This window comes from Nicotiana sylvestris, chromosome 7, assembly GCF_000393655.2.
Source record: "Nicotiana sylvestris chromosome 7, ASM39365v2, whole genome shotgun sequence".
In the NCBI taxonomy this organism is placed as follows: Eukaryota; Viridiplantae; Streptophyta; class Magnoliopsida; order Solanales; family Solanaceae; genus Nicotiana; species Nicotiana sylvestris.
Window position 1 is genome coordinate 30,777,753 of NC_091063.1, and position 17,351 is coordinate 30,795,103.

Consider the following 17,351-nt stretch of genomic DNA (forward strand, 5'->3'; position numbering starts at 1 on the left):
AATTACAAAAAAATAAAAGCTAGTTGTGGTTATGGATTAGTATGTTCCCAGTAGACACAAATGATAGATTTTATCTTAATATCAACCGTTGGATGGATTTCATCCCAATATCAACCATAGGATAGATTTCCTCATTCTCTAAATTATCTTTAAAAAAACAAAAAAAAATATCTCTTTCACTGCCGATGATGAAGTTGAGCAGCAACTATTCATGCAAAATACTCAAATGAACAATTATATGTTGCAGCATTTCCAAGAATATCAAAATAATTATCCTACGAGAGTTGGCTCCATTTCAGGTCACTTGGTAATCCATCGAGATCGGGATGGTGCTGATAATAATTTATTTCTCGATTATTTTTCGGATAATCCACACTTTAATGAGGGTATGTTTCGTCGTTGATTTCGAATGTCCCAAAATTTATTCCTTCGAATTGTTGATGCAATTAAAGGTCATGATATGTACTTCGAACAATGCACTGATGCGGTGGGTAGATTTGGATTATCCACTCTATAAAAAATTAAAGCTGTGTTTAGAATGTTGGCATATAGTTTGCCAGCAGATGCCACTGATGAATATGTCAAAATTGGAGAGTCAACTATAATTGAAATCATGAAGAGATTTTGTCGAGTTGTCGTAGAGGTTTTTGACGATCAGTATTTGAGATCACCAACAACTAACGATGTTGCAAGGCTTCTGTACATCGGTGAACAATGTAGTTTTCCAGGAATACTAGGCAGTTTAGATTGCATGCATTGGAGATGTAAAAATTGTCCAACAGCATGGGCTGGACAATATGCATGTCATAGTGGATCCCCAATAATTATTCTTGAAGTTGTAGCTGATTACGACCTTTGGATATCGCATGCATATTTTGGTATGCCCGGCACCAATAATGATATTAATGTTTTAGAATCATCACATTTATTTTCCAATCTCGCTAATGGTATTGCTCCTCCAGCGTGTTATGTTATTCAAGGAAAAGAATATGACATCGGTTATTATTTAGCTGACAGTATATATCCAAAATGGTCTACTATTGTGCAAACTATTCGGGAGCCACGTTCAGCAAAGAAGAAATATTTTGCAATGAAACAAGAATCATGTCGAAAAGATGTTGAACGTGCATTCAGAGTTTTGCAATCTCGTTTTGCAATTGTTGCAGGTCCATCACGTTTTTGGAGAAAAGAGGTGCTACGTGATATAATGACCACATATATTATACTGCACAACATTATAATTGAGGACGAGCGTGATCTTAATGCACCAATTGAAGATGCATGTGAATGTCCAGCTCCTACGGTAGAAATGGCAGTAGATGAAGATCACTGATTTGAACAATTTTTAGCTCAACACAAAAAAAAAATTAAGGATAAAGATGCGTATTTCGCACTTCGTAATGCATTAATCGAGCATTTATGGGAGAATAGAGGCGAAAATTGAATATTTATGTGGTACTTAAATTAAATTTGACTATGATGTAATATTTATTTAATTATCTTTTATCAATGATTTCACTTTTAGTTGATTTATCCTTTAAAATAATTTTGTAATAAATGATTATATAAGTGGTGAATGTGAATTATATGGAAAAAAGAAAAAAGATAGAATTTGTTTGAAGGAAATAAAATTTAAATAGAAGATAATAATATAATATAGAAGAGAAAGAAGAAATATTCTTTTTTGGTGTAAAAAAAAAAGTGTAATATATATATATATATATATATATATATATATATATATATAAAGCAGGGGAATGGAATGTTGATATGGCACTCTCATATCCCAGCAAATATATTTATCTAATTTCTCAGTTTTTCAAAATTTTCCTCTGATTTTAACTCAACAAATCAATCAATTACTATTAAAAAATTAGGCTCAATTACAGCCCCTAATAATAAGGAAACAGATAAAGCGGCGATTTCAAAATTCTCACAAAATCCGTATCTGAAAATAAAAAAGTCACCATATTGAAACGCCGCTTCTTATTAAGAATCTACAAATTAGCTCGATTTCGCAATCTAAGGTATGTACTCCAAGACATGGTTAAACTCCTGCTATTGAAAGGTTTCTCTTGTGATGCTATATGCCCACGTGAAGTATGTCTCGGTCTTTTTATTTCTGTCCAACTTATTCAAATTTGTTGAATTGTAGAGAGCTCAACTCATGGCCTGTCTGTCACTTGAGCAATACGTGTGTGTGAACAAGTCAGACTCTCACTTTATTTTTTTCTTCTTTAAACTGTACATGTACCAGTAGGTATTAACAATGGCTCTTGAGTTGGATCGTATCCACCATTCACTTGTGTCGAATCAGCTTTTCAGAGTATGGCTTCCATATTTTGACTAAAATTCTTATAGATCACAAGGCACCTCAGAGTGGGAATGTTGAACTCTTCAATGACTGTTACTCTTCTATTGTTCCGTTACTGAAATAGTTTGAAGTTTTGAACTTTAGATTTATTTCCTTTTATGAGACTGACTCTACACATCTAAGTTTTTGTTGGTCATTTAGGAAAAAAATTTAACTTTAGATTCTTGATGCTCCTTTCTTCTTCTTATGTGAATACAAAAGCTGAGTTCTTTGTGGGTTAGTTAAAAGTTTTGAACTTTAAATTCTTGATGCTTGAAGGGCAACGCAACTAAATTGGTATCAAAGAAAAAGAGAGAACTTACTGTAAGCAAGATCTATTTGAAATGTTTTGTTTGTCCTTATTTCAGTAAGTTATGGAATTACCTTTTTCTATTTATAAGACGAGTTCAAGGACTATTAAAATAGAAAGAAACAAAACTTTTCGAATTCTGTAGAGGATTGAGAACTAAAATAGAAATTTGTATTGCACCATATAAATTGATTTTTATGCAATAAAAATATCTTTATCTCAACAAAATTTAGAAAAAAAATATTTCTAACTATACATTTCTGTCATTTGTAACCACACAAAGTGCGGCAAATTCTCTAGTGATTGGAGTAAATTGGGTGTTACACCATTTTGGTGTGAAATTTGGTGTTAGGATTGGAAATGGTCTAACAAACCATAATAGTACAAGTGCAGAGAATATTCAATAGAATATTTTCCTTACTATCCTATTACAAAAACTAGCCGTATTATTCTGTTCTTGGTGCTCGACCTTGGTCGTTGTTGACAGCCTGACTACGAATCTCACTGCTTCCTAGTCGACCTCGACCGATCCTTTTCTTAGTGCCGCTTTGCACCAAATTTCCTTAGGGCAGATTTTGGCCCATACAAGTGCGTCTTACACGTGAATTTAAATAAATTTTTATTATTTATGATTAAAGATATGCATCTCTCATTTTTTGGAAATGAATGCACAATAAGGAGAAAATCAATCGCAAGTTTATTGAGCACGAAACATACTTTTTAACTAGTGTCATGGATTTTTGCATCATATATTTCAAATATATTATCTCCATGTATGGTTGAGGTGTAACATGGAGGGTTGAAGGGATGGAAGTAAATTAATTTGAAATGGTAATTTTTATATTTAACATAGCTAACAGGGATTAGCAAAAATTATATTTGGTCGAATTAGTTACGAGGCTACCAAATTTTCATAACAATATCATTCATATTGTAACATTTTCTATCCTTGTGTTTAAATTTGGCTAAATAAAAGAAAGATATCACTGCAATTGAGGTAAAGTAAACCTCCAATTTCTAAATCAAGTTATTTTTCATATAATAGTGTTAACCAAAGACGAAGCATCATAGTAGACACCGGAAATTACTTGTTCACAATCTTGTCTTTCTTAAATCAGCATTTAAGTTAAGTATATTGACAGTACAAGAAATATTTATATAATCAAATTACTTAAATTAAATAAATTTTAAAAATAAATATTTTTTTATAATATATTAAATTACACCATAATTTGTGTATTAACGTAAACCCTTTTTAAAATAATCTATCTATACTATATTAAAAGCACGAAGACCCTTAGCGAAATGTTGTTCGCCTTTTTTACCCTTTAAAAACAGATTTTACACTGGACAAAATAGTAATTTAAGTTATTTTCCTAATATTTTAAACTTTCAAGTTAGCTAAAATTCAGTAATCAAAATCCCTCCTTATTTAAATTATGTAAAATCTTAATAGTTAAAAATTTAAACTCAAATCAAAGTTTACTTATATAGACTACAAACGAAAGCTAGGATGTCAAAGAGAAAAAGCATTACGCATTGGAACAAGTACAATCTTATTCTACAAGTGCTGTAAAAATTAAAAATTATATATATGCAGCCATTGTTACGGTAACTACTTTAAAGCTTATTAGTAAAAACTTTAATGCTAGATACCAAAGGAAGGATTCAATTAACAAAATCTTATTGATACTATAATAAAATGTCGTATCATTATATATTTTTTGGGTCAAACGTAGTAATTATATGGGAATTGCTGACCAATATTTTGGTGTTCTATCTTAGCTAATAGCTTCTTAATCCTTTCATATTAGAACTATTTAACATAATTATAATATATTTCATATTAATTATTTTAATATTTAGGACTGAAAATTAACTAAGATTATTTCATATTTGAACTGTTAGAAATATTTATTCAGTAATTTAAACAAATTAAATTTTAATTGACTTATATAATTATTTTCTTATTGGAACGATGTAACATAATTATAATCTCTTTTAAGTTATAATTAAATATTTAAAACTTGGAATCAACAAAAAATAAATTTGTTAATGTAAAAACCAAATAATTAAGTCTAAAAATCCAATTCAATTATTTATCAAATTTATCATACAAGTAAATTATTTTTCTAAGTTGAAAAAACTCTTAGATGCCTAAATTGGTTTTCATATTGGCGGTGAATGAAAATAAAAAAAATAGAAAAATTAACATGGAAGGTTTTATAGATAAGCCTTTTAAGTAAATATAATATAAATATAAATATAAATATATATATATATATATATATATATATATATATATATATATATATATATAGGATAGTATTTACGATTTTCTAAAAAGTGGTATATTCACTAAATTAGTGCGACTAGTGAAAGTAAAAAACCGAAGGACTACCACCAGTTGAGTTAACGGATCAAAATTCGGACCCAAAATCCGAGTGATTTTGGCCTGCCAATTCGAGTGATTAGGGCTCCTTGTCGTCGTCCTAATAAGCCTCCTCTTTCTTGCGCCTTCTTTCTTCTTCCCCCTCCTCACGCGCCATAGGTAACAAATTTCTATTTGTATTCAATATATTTTGTTTTCTCATTTACTTTCTATTCCGCTTATTTCTATTGCTGATCAGAGCTAAATCTCCCCTTCTGATTTATGATTTGCTTATACATAGCAATTTGAATTCTTCATTCGTAGTTCAACTTTCGATATAATTTATTGATGGATATAAAAGAGGAAAAATACTAATTGCGCAGAAGAATCCATATATGTGTAGGACAAATTGGGACAAACTAAAGAAAAAATAAAAGGTAGAATTTCACTACAAGTCTTGAGATTATTGTGAAGTTATTTTTTATGTTTATGGAAGACACAATTATGTAATTTCCTTGTCGTAAATTTCCTTTACTGTTCCTTATTGCCAGTTTATTTTTAGTTGACCTCGCGAGCAAAACTGCTTTGTTCTTCTCCTCGCAATTGCTGTCTTTGATTGAAATCGAGCTGTATGTTCTTCAAAAACCCTAAATTCAATTAATTGCCAGTTTACTTTCCAAGACCACGCAATCAAAACTGCGTCGAATTTGTTCTCCTCCTCGCAATTTCTGTCTTTGATTGAAATCGAGCTGTTCAAAAGCCCTAATCCCTTTTTCTGCTAATGCATAGATAAAAAAAATTGTCTTAACTTTTCATTTTCTTTCGCTTATGGATTCGCATAGTTAGTCCTCGTCAATAATTTCACAGGACACTGTTGATTGTAATTTCATTTCATGTCATTTGTCCAATTGTAATTCTTGATTTCTACTGTTGAAATTTTTGTAAAGACTTACTGTTAGAATTAGTAAGAATTGAAATCCCTATTATGTTAACTTTTATACGGGTGGGACTTGTTCATTTTCCAATGTTAACAGAAGCTTTGATTGAATTTGGACTTTCAGAGTAGGATGATCAGAAGGAAGCAAATGAGTATAACTGAAAGGAGCAACAGTACGATGCTAGTTTTCTTGCTAGCTACACTGAATCAACCACTTCTACTTTTCTCTTTATCCATTTAATATAGGGGACAAGCTTATATGTTGATAAATGAAGTTGCTCAACTTTATTTTTGTTCAATTTGTCTTCTGGCTTGGAGATCCAGATTTTTGGTTAAAGCTGATTCACTAATCTGAGTTAATGAACTTAAAATAATAACAGGACAAGTTTAACAACCCAAGACTTGCTTACCGTCAAGAGTATACAGATCATTTAGGAACATAATTTCATTTCCATGAAATGAGTTTCCTGCTGTCATTCATAAACACTGAATAGGTGGGGACACGTGCCTTAATTGTAGCTTACAAACTAACCCAAAGGTGTGGCGTAGTGGTAAATGAAGTGGGAGGAGAATCATGAGGTCTCAAGTTAAATCTCGGTGGAGGCAAAAGAGACTAGGTGAGTTCTTCCCATATGCCTAAGCGTGTTTGTGAATAGAGTCACTTGATACTTATGCTGGTTGGAGGGAGAGTATCCGGTGGCATAGTCGAGGTGCACATAAGCTGGCCCCAACACCATTGTCATAAAAAAAAGTTAGCCTAAAACGGTTCAGCCATCTTCAAAATGAAAAACCAAAATGTTGTTGTATGAGTGAATGTTGTAATGTACTAGTGTGCCAAGACTTCCCTCAATTTCAAATTTAGGCTCTAATCTTTCTGAAAGCTTTTTGTTTTTTCATTTATAAACAGGGTACTAGGCTAGGGTCCTGTAATGTGTGCCGAACAGCCAAAAGACTCAATGAAAGAGATGGACTGGAAAAGTCTGGGTGGAACAGAAAGTAATGAATCTGGTATTGGACCAGCTGTGAAGAAACGGCTACCTAAAAAAATTCGACAAGTTCCTGAGTATTATTTTCTTCCACGAAGATCCTTACCATACAACATCGCCTTTTACGGGTCATTTATTGCTGCTGGTGTTGGTGCAGGAATGCTGCTTGAAGTTTGGATCAACAAGAAGATAAAAGGTAATCACTTTCTACTATAATTCGAAATAGACTGAATCGTGTATATGTCATCCGTTTCCAGTTTTAGTATTTGAGCATCATGGAATGCCTTCTTTACGAGCTTTGTTTGAAGGCATATTGTAAGGTGCTATTTGTCCGTTGTTATTGATAGCATATAGAGTCTTTTAACGAGCTATCTTGGGGTTCCCAGAAAACATGTGTTATGTTGTAATGCATATAATCCTTCTCTAGATTATATCAAAATACTTGAGGATACTGCTCAATTATTCAGATTTGGCTGTTAAATTGTTTGAACGCCGTAAATGCTTGTTATATAAGATTTCTACTCTGTACTACTCTCCTCGTGCAATTGAGAATGACTCACACCGACTATGTGGAAATAATCTCCCTCAAAAAGCCCTTGTGGGGTGCCAAAGGCAAAAGTGTAAAATTAACAGCATATCCTGAACTCGGAGTAGTTCTCCAGGCACATCTCCGTTGCGTCAATTACACTCCATTTTTTCTCCCATAAAATCAGTAATTTTACATCCAACAAGAAAGCATTATGGCTTACTCTGATTTCACGGAGCATACCTCTGTTAACAAGGATTCAAAGAAAGTAGTACTCCTAGTTATTATTATACTTTTAACTGTTTGATTACATTATGTTCCGTCTTTCCCTGAAATGTGGTTATTGGTACCTTGCTAGTTATTCTCTTGCCTTATGTTTTTCTGCCCCATCCATCATTCTACACGTTTTTGGTGATCCATGCTTGAATATTTGAGAACATTTGCTTACAAGTGTCTATCCTTGTCTAATAATCAAGGAAATCATATTTGGTAAGTTTTCCCCAGCAGCCAACTCCACTTAAATGGCATTTTAATTTGAAAACTGCCTGACAATGGTAGAGAAGACACTCAATTGAGTCCCATGGAGAAACCTTTTCTAGTGCAGCACATCATTTGTTTGATTTATCTTGTATTTTTCAATCAGCCCTTCCCCGAGACCGTGAACGTAAGATCTTTGTGCACCAGGTTGCTGTCAAGAAAAAGGGGGGAATGCACATTTGCTTGAAAGAGTTTCCAAATAACTGTTTTGCGCCTTTGAGCCCGCATAGAGCCTTTGATTATACCTCGCCGAAAATCTGGTTGTTGCGAATAGCGCAGTCAAAATATGGCTTTTGGGGGTGGAATTTGTGGCGTCAACCCATCGGGTTTATCGTTTTTCTAATTTCTTCTCTAGCCGAGTGTGAAAGATTACCTTTTGATTTACCAGAAGCAGAAGAAGAATTAGTAGCAGGGTATCAAACCGAATATTCAGGTATCAAATTTGGTTTATTTTACATTGCTTCATATCTGAATCTACTAGTTTCTTCATTATTTGTAACAGTTCTTTATTTGGGAGGTTGGAATCTTTCTATTCCGTACATATTTGTTCCTGAGCTATTTGGCATAAATAAAAGGGGTAAAGTCTTTGGAACACTAATTGGTATCTTTATCACATTAGCCAAAACTTATTTGTTTTTGTTCATTCCTATTGCAACAAGATGGACTTTACCGAGGCTGAGAATGGACCAACTATTAAATCTTGGGTGGAAATTTCTTTTACCTATTTCTCTAGGTAATCTATTATTGACAACCTCGTCCCAACTTCTTTCACTGTAAAAGACTACAATATTCTAGATTCACGACTTGTCTCAAACAAGAGAAAGAAACAAGCATAAAATCTTTTTTATAGATATTCTAAATTCTTGTGTTTAACTAATTAACTAACAAATTAAAATACTCAATTAACAACTAAATATACTAAGGGTGAGACAAGATTAAAGAGGTCTAGAGTTATGATTTCCCCAATTATCGGAATCCTTATCGCTATGTCTTTTATAATTTTGCCTAAGTATTCTCTACCGATCATGAGCACTCTTATTACCGTAAATCTCTCCCGAGTAATTATGACAATTTACTAGACGCACTCTCCCGAGCTACGCTAACTGACTTTTAATACAGCTCACTTCAGATCGCATTTAAGGCTTCGTTATCCCTAATCCCACCTTTAAACCCTCGGTTATTGATCCCTCATATACTTTGGGAGTGGTGTTGTTCAACAATTACCTAAATATGTACTCTCTCTTGAGTTATGCATACTAAATAGGCACAGCTAATTGAGAGCTCTTCAATTAACTACAATAAGAACGTAGTTGAACAAATAGAGATTATACTACGGCTCAATTATATAAAAATATAACAAGAATTTATCCTACAAAAGGTTCCATCAAAACCCTAGATAACAAATTAGCTATTCATAATAGTATGTAAAACTACAATACAAAAAATAATAACCAACAATGAAAAATAGGAAGAGGAAAGAAAAAACTTGTAGAAGAATTCTCAAGCCTTGCTCCTATTGTGTCTCTGCCTCCTTAGGTCAAATCTATGTCAAAAATATGTCCAATTCCTTTTCTTGGTCGGCTTCATTGGTTTAATATAGGATTTAGGGCTTAAAATTGTTTTGCACTTTGGTACCTGAAATTTACGCATCTTGCCGCGGTTCCACCGCGGTTACGCCGGAACCGCGGCTAAACACCCTCTCAGATTCTTCATTTGACCGCGACTGCCTTCTGCCGCGGTCCTACCGTAACCGCGGTTCTTCACCCTGTTCTGTTTGGAATTTGGAAAAACGTAAAACATAAAAGTTGTAGCCCTTTGAGTTATCTTTCCAACCATATATTATGGAGCGCAAATGGAGTTCTGAGAAAAATGTTATGTCTATTTTACTAGACAGTACGCAATATGCCTCTTCGAGTTTTTGTTTTGTTGTTTTATCATCCGTTGATCCACGAACGCGATCTCGGCTTAATTCCTTGATCTCTTACTCAAACTTCAAAGCTCCAAATCACTTAAATTCATTCCATAACATCTATATAGCTCGGAATCACTTCTACAAGGCATAAAACACACCGTTAGTGCAAAACACTAGCGATTAAAGCGCAAACTCAACTAAAGTACAGTAAATTAGAGTGTAATAATCGACTAAAATACGTAATTATAGCATATCATCAACACCCCACATTTAAACCATTGCTCGCCCTCGAGCAATCAAACTACACTTTTTTTTATAGACACGGCCTTTTTAAACAATTCTCCTAACTCATCACACCAAGAGTATTTAAAATAGACTAAGCACAAAAGCGTAACATCTTCACCTCAAGATTTGACTCACAAGTACCACGTATTATTCACAACCCACCTACTTACTCTAACATAGAGGTCACTGACATTACCTTTCCTTCATGAATCAAGTGCCCTCACACAACAAAAGAGAGTAGTTCCACATAATAAAATTTAAGAACACTTAGGAACTCAAGATAGAAAGAATTCACTCACTCTCAGAAATAACATTCATATGCCATAAAAGATGCACCATAAGCTTGGCCGTAGTGTACTACTCCACTAATCGAGCTCATTCAATCTAGGATCAATTAGGACTTTATTTGGTTGTAATGTAGGATACGGGACAGGTAGGATACATTTAGATATAAGAGTGACTACACCTCCCTTAACACTTTAATACATATACTTTAACATTCAAACCACATACTTATGTCAAGCCAAACTCCACCTTCGCATCAATATACATCAACTCCCAAATTATTTAAGCCCAATTATATCAAGAGTCACCACTATCAAAGATTTTTTTTTTACAGCAATACAACTTTTTTTCCTTTTTCAATTCAAGTAGCTCTTGCTTTTCAAATCAGTGTACCCTTTCTCCTTATTTCATTAGTTCCACTCAAAAGCCAAACCAATCACCCCACACTTTAACTTTTACAAAGTTCATAAACAATTCAAGTGCTCATGAGAGGTTACAATGGTTCAAATAGATGGTTAATTCAAACAAATGGGTAAGGCTTGTAATGTGGTTGCCAAAGAAACAAGATTATAGGCTCAAAGGGGTTAACTACTATACATAACAATTAGGCGGGTAAAGTATACATATCTGGCTCAACAAGGAAATACCTATATCACTTCCTAGACTGAATAAAACTACTATTTTGCTTTGCAAATACACGGGGCAAGTTCTAGGCATCAAATGCAATGCACATAATACAACAAACCTCACACACACATGACACATAACTCACTCAGGATTGGATTCACGGACACTCTAGTCAAAGCAGTTAAGCAATTTTAAGATCATACAATTTAAGGTACTTCTACAAGAGTCAAAAACTGAGCTTAAGCGTCACAACCAAAGTACTCACTATTCTCAAGGCATAACAAAGTCAAGAGATATTGCTTCAATTCAAAACACAACACAATGGCTCCTACTCCCAAAAAAACTAACTACACCCGGTTCAAATAAAACCCTTGGAAAAGAACCGTGGTTTAAAGAAAAATCAAGGGGTAATTATTACACTACCTAACAAAAGAAAATCTTTTTGTACTTTTTCTTTAGACTTAAATCCCTCAAGAAAATTATCTAATAGATCCATCGTTGGGAAAAGTCCAATCTTTTCTATTTTAAAAAAAAGTATTCAATTAAACTAACACAACTAAAATAGCATAGAAAGTCACCCAGTCAATCTCCTCACCCTACACTTAAAATTAGGAATTGTCCCCAATGCACACCATAACTAATAAAAAGGGTAAAAGAGACTCCTTGGTAGGCCAAAGGCCGAAGCACTAACAGCTCATGGGATACTCAGACTTCTCTCAAGCTTGGTCTTTCGTGCGGGTACCTCACACTTAGTTCCATCCATTTGGTTTATTATTGCATCCTTCCAATACCTTTGCTTTCCATGCTCCTAGAAAATAAAAAAATTGACACTACAAAAATAATACAATTAAAAAAAAATTAATACAAAAAATAAAAGAAAGCAGTAAAGCTGGGTTGCCTCCCAACAAGCGCTTGATTTAACGTCGTGGCACGACGTGAATCACTTTCTGCCTTCACTTCGAACTTATGAATCGCACCCCAAGTTTTGCTTCAAGCTTATGATTATGCTCTTGGGGCAGTACAAATTCCTGCGAGCCAAAAATTAGATAGAGTCTTATGCACTTTTTGGCTCTCGACCGAGGAGTGGCACCTTGCTTAGACGGCCTTGAGAATTTCAAAATATAAGGCCCATCTACCTCTTCCTTGGACTCCTTTTTATGCTCGTAAAGATCCATTCCCATTTCACCGTCCGAACATAATGTAGAGAAGTGTTTGGAATGAGGTCCAACACGTTCCAATACATGAACTTCAAGATTTTCGACCTCCTCAACACCCAAAACACTAGAGTCAACTAAATTTGTATCTTCAACGTCCCTGGTTGACTCTAGTATTACTTCTTCAACATCGGCATCCTCAAATTCTAGATGGTTAGAGTGTTGGGGTTCTACTTTGGACCCCTCCATTGGCACCTCAATTTCCGTCTCTAATGCAAACTGCTCCTGGCTACTATCCATAATATTGACATATTGAGCATTAAAAGCTTCAACTAATTGACTCACTTGAGCCTCTAAGTTGTAAATAGTTTCATCTTGCCTTTCTATCTGCAGCAGTATTTTACTTTGTTGTTCTATAAGACACTTTAACATATCTTCGATCTTCTTTAGGTCAGCTTCCCGAGGTTCTTTGTTCCTATTATCCTCACAAGAAAACATAGAATCATCATAATAAGGGGTTGGGGGAAGATAAGAAATATAAGCACAACCATGAAAGTGACCATCTTGACCACCACTCATATCACACACATTTCACACATAAGATTGAGTTGGTGCACATAATTCGCTCTCGGGCATATTTTGATAATTTTGCCAAGGGTGGTTTTCATCACAATATACATAAGGAGGATTAAAAATAGAATTACCAACATCAAAACTTTCATAATTCCATGATGCCATATTTTTTTTTTAAAATCAACAAGTAAAACGAAAAAAGAAAAGAAAAAAAAATCAAATACAAAAAAGTAAAAATAAAAGTTCAAACTTGAAACCTAGCAATATGTACACCTACAGCTACACCGTTAGTTCCCCGGCAACGGCGCCAAAATTTGATCACGCCCAACTATGCCTTATAAAAAGGACAATGCGGTCGTTGCAAATATAATTTGGTTTACAAGTCCGGAGTCGAATCCCACGGAGAACTAAAGTTTAGCTACAACTGTTCACTATCACCAAGAAGACAAGCTTGAACAATTCCTAACTTATAGATATTTAGATTCTTGTGTTTAACTAATTAACTAATAAATTAAAATACTCAATTAACAACTAAATATACTAAGGGTTAGAGACAAGATTAAGGAAGTCTGGAGTTATGATTTCCCCAATTGTCGGAATCCTTCTCGCTATGTCTTCTATAATTTCGCCTAAGTATTCTCTACCGATCATGAGCACTCTTATTACCGTAAATCTCTCCCGAGTAATTATGATAATTTACTAGACGCACTCTCCCGAGCTACGCTAGCTGACTTTTAATACAGCTCACTTCATATCGCACCCAAGGCTTCGTTATCCCTAATCCCACCTTTAAACCCTCGGTTATTGATCCATCATATACTTTGGGAGTGGTGTTGTTCAACAATTACCTAAATATGCACTCTCTCTTGAGTTATGCATACTAAATAGGCACAGCTAATTGAGAGTTCTTCAATTAACTACAATAAGAACGTAGTTGAACAAATAGAGATTATAATACGGCTCAATTATATAAAAATATAACAAGAATTTATCCTACAAAAGGTTCCATCAAAATCCTAGATAACAAATTAGCTATTCATAATAGTATGTAAAACTACAATACTAAAAGTCATAACCATCAATGAAAAATAGGAAGAGGAAAGAAAAAACTTGTAGAAGAATTCCCAAGCCTTGCTCCTATTGTGTCTTTGCATCCTAAGGTCAAATCTATGTCAAAAATATGTCCAATTCCTTTTCTTGGTCGGCTTCCTTGGTTTAATATAGGGTTTAGGGATTAAAATCCCGTGTTTTGCACTTTGGTATCTGAAATTTACGCATCCTGCCGCGGTTCCACCGCAGTTACGCCAGAACCGCGGCCAAACACCCTCTCAGATTCTTCATTTGACCGCGACTGCCTTCTGCTGCGGTTCTGCCGCGGTCCTACCGTAACCGCGGTTCTTCATCCTGTTCTGTTTGGAATTTGGAAAAACGTAAAACATAAAAGTTGTATCCCTTTGAGTTATCTTTCCAACCATATATTATGGAGCCCAAATGGAGTTCTGAGCAAAACGTTAGGTCTATTTTACTAGACAGTGCGCAATATGCCTCTTCGAGTTTTCGTTTTGTTGTTTTATCATCCGTTAATCCCCGAACGCGATCCCGGCTTAATTCCTTGAGCTCTTACTCAGACTTCAAAGCTCCAAATCACTTAAATTCATTCCATAACATCTATATAGCTCGAAATCACTCTTACAAGGCATAAAACACACCGTTAGTGTAAAACACTAGCGATTAAAGCGCAAACTCAATTAAAGTGCAATAAATTAGAGTGTAATAATCGACTAAAATACGTAATTATAGCATATCATCAGTAGCATATAATTCAGGAGAAATGATCAGCTTAATTGAAGCGGCATGGTTAGTGAAGATTGCTTGGGATTTAAACGTAGTTGTTTTTGTCTATTTCAGGAGCATTGTGTCGGAACTTGCAAAGTCTACTGAAATTGTTAGGTTATATAACGCCTTAATAGCTTAACCATTGGAAGAAGAAGAAAAAAAACTTTACGCAAGTGGCCTTCCTAAATATTCTAATTCCTCTGCTTTTGTTGAACAATGTGTAGAAATATTAGCTGTGGATTGTGGAGCAATTGAACATTGATGTTCTCTTGCCAAATTTTCCGTGTTTAACGATGATTGCAAATGTTCAAATTTTTTCTTTTACATTTTTTTTTCTGCTAGATATCATTTAAAGAGGCCACGTGGAAAAATACTGATATGAAGGAAATGGGAACTTCATGCTCCGACTCTCTCGACTTAAAAATGAAATTCGATTGTGAGAGTGTGTACATTTTAATTATAGTGTCGATTCGGACATCAACTGTAAAACTTAGATATATACTTTATATATTTAGATATTATATAAAAGTATTATTCCATAAACTACAGTTAAACTTTATGCTAGACATTTAGGTATTACATAAAATCACAAGATAACACTGTTTGATTTTTTCCATCTAATAATAGTTTCATTCTTGTTCTCTTTGAAGAGGTAATTGGACATGATCTACACCATAATGGGGTTGAGGGTTCAGAATCAATAGATCAAGGTGAAGAAGTTGCCAAAAGCGATTCATATCACGTGCTTACATGTAATGATTAGCAAAAGAGAATAATAGACTGAAAGCTATTACTACTACTCGTCTATTGATCCTAAGTCCTAACACTACTTCCCTTTCCAAACAACTGGTTCCTATTCAATGTAGTTCCTAATTTCTCACACATCTACAGATTTTCCCTTTACTCCTATAGCCTATATTTTCACTTTCTCTCAGAGAGAACAAAAAATGATCAGTTTAATTTTCAAATTGAAGCACCTGGGGAATGGTCTGGCTTAAGAGAACATGCCGGAGTAAAACAGCGTTTGGCGGTACAAAGCGTTCCTCTGAGCAATTTTCCTGAGCTGAAGCAGCTGTTCAGCCGAGTAAACACAGCAGCCTTTAGAGTACAGATACGTCTGAGCCACAGGCGAGTTCAGTACCACCTGTAAAAGCTGCTGCCTATTCAACCTCGCCAATGGCCCGTAAAAGCTATTCGCCTTCACTTCGTTTACATTGCTGAATTTTCCATTTCTGTCCTCGGAACCAGAGGAAGACGACGAAGCACCTCCTTCTACCAGCACAGGCATGCTCTGTAAGACTCTAACCTGCGCCTGTAGGAACTTGACGTATTTGTACGCCTCTCCTAGCATTGTCGCCGTATCCATTTTTTTGTCCCATGGCAACAGCTTCTCCAGAGATCGTGTTTTCTCGCTTAGCTTCTGTCTTCGTATTCGAGTTGTAGATGAACCATAAGCAGACTGCTTGCAGCTTTTTGGCATGGTACTGAGCTGGTTACTCATGAGTACTTGTGAATTAACAGACACCGGTTCGACTCCGTTTACAGTGGACGATGAGTCACCGAGGTGAAAATCCAAATAGTTTGGCATTTCGAGGCAACGGAGATCTGGAAGACGGCCGTAGCCTAAGCCGCTGTCGTCGGAGATACCGTTGGAGAAGTAGTTGAACGGCGGCTCATTCAAAAATATCTCGTTGTTGTACGGATACAACTGGAGATTCTCCGTTACTGGTTCCAGCTTCGGTAATTTCAGCTTTTGATCAGCATCGAGAATATTCTCCGTCTCCTTAACCCATGGAAAATCTCGAGTAGTAGAGAAATCAAAAGTCGCCGAACTTTGCTGCATTTGAGAAGCAGCAGCAGCGTATGGTATATCGTTTGCGAGAGAAGGGTGAAAATATGAAAGTGAGAGAGGTTTCACTTCTTCGCCGTGATTGTAGTGGTCGAGGCTCAAACTCAAAACGGACTGATAGCTCAGGCCGTTGTACAAGCCATTGATGAAGGCTTCATCAGACGCCATAAGTGGCAGAAACGCTTCTCCGGCATTGAACTCCGGTTGAAGTAGAGGTTTTCTCTCCATAGCTCACAAGAAACACACAACAAACTTCACACACACGCAGAAAGACACGGGGGGGAGGAAATATGATTCTATAAAATGATGGTATCTGTGATTCATCTATATATTTTTGCTGAGAGGGTTTAGGGGACACGTGGCGGGAGCGAAATAGAGGTATATAACCGACAAGTAGCTGTGATTTACTGTTGAGTCTGTCTCTAATAGTACTATGCCGTTTCATTTGAATTCCTTTTCTTTTTACAATATTTTGGCGGATTATTTTTCAGCCGTTAGATGGACTTTGATCCAACGGTGGAAACGTATGCTTGCGGTTGGATCGTGCCATAGTACGGAAAAACCCTCATCCGATGTTAGCTCATCTGTATAAGGACAAGAAAGAAAGGGATTTTGATCACAAAAATGGAGGGTTAAAATAGAAATTGAAGTAAATAGAAAAAAGGAAAGGGGATGATTATGTTGGGATTCGGGTACACGTCACTGTAGAAAGTACTGTTTTACAGAACCTGGATCTGGCAAATACGGTTTCTGATGACTGGACACTATAAAAATTAGCGTTATCCTTGTGAGCTGTGTACGTGGGTAAGG

General features: G+C 35.2%; 1 protein-coding gene, 1 long non-coding RNA gene and 1 pseudogene across 2 annotated transcripts in view; 1 reads left to right on the forward strand and 2 right to left on the reverse strand.

Moving 5' to 3' along the window:
• LOC138872490 (uncharacterized) overlaps nt 1-17,351 on the reverse strand; it is a 175,879-nt gene that overhangs the window by 138,168 nt on the left and 20,360 nt on the right. The gene's annotated exons all lie outside the window — the stretch shown is intronic.
• On the forward strand, nt 227-1,444 carry LOC104237918 (uncharacterized; annotated as a pseudogene).
• On the reverse strand, nt 15,498-17,216 carry LOC104237916 (transcription factor bHLH117). The gene has a single exon (XM_009792149.2). The coding sequence runs from the start codon at nt 16,767-16,769 to the stop codon at nt 15,687-15,689; it is 1,083 nt and encodes a 360-aa protein (XP_009790451.1). The 5' UTR covers nt 16,770-17,216; the 3' UTR covers nt 15,498-15,686.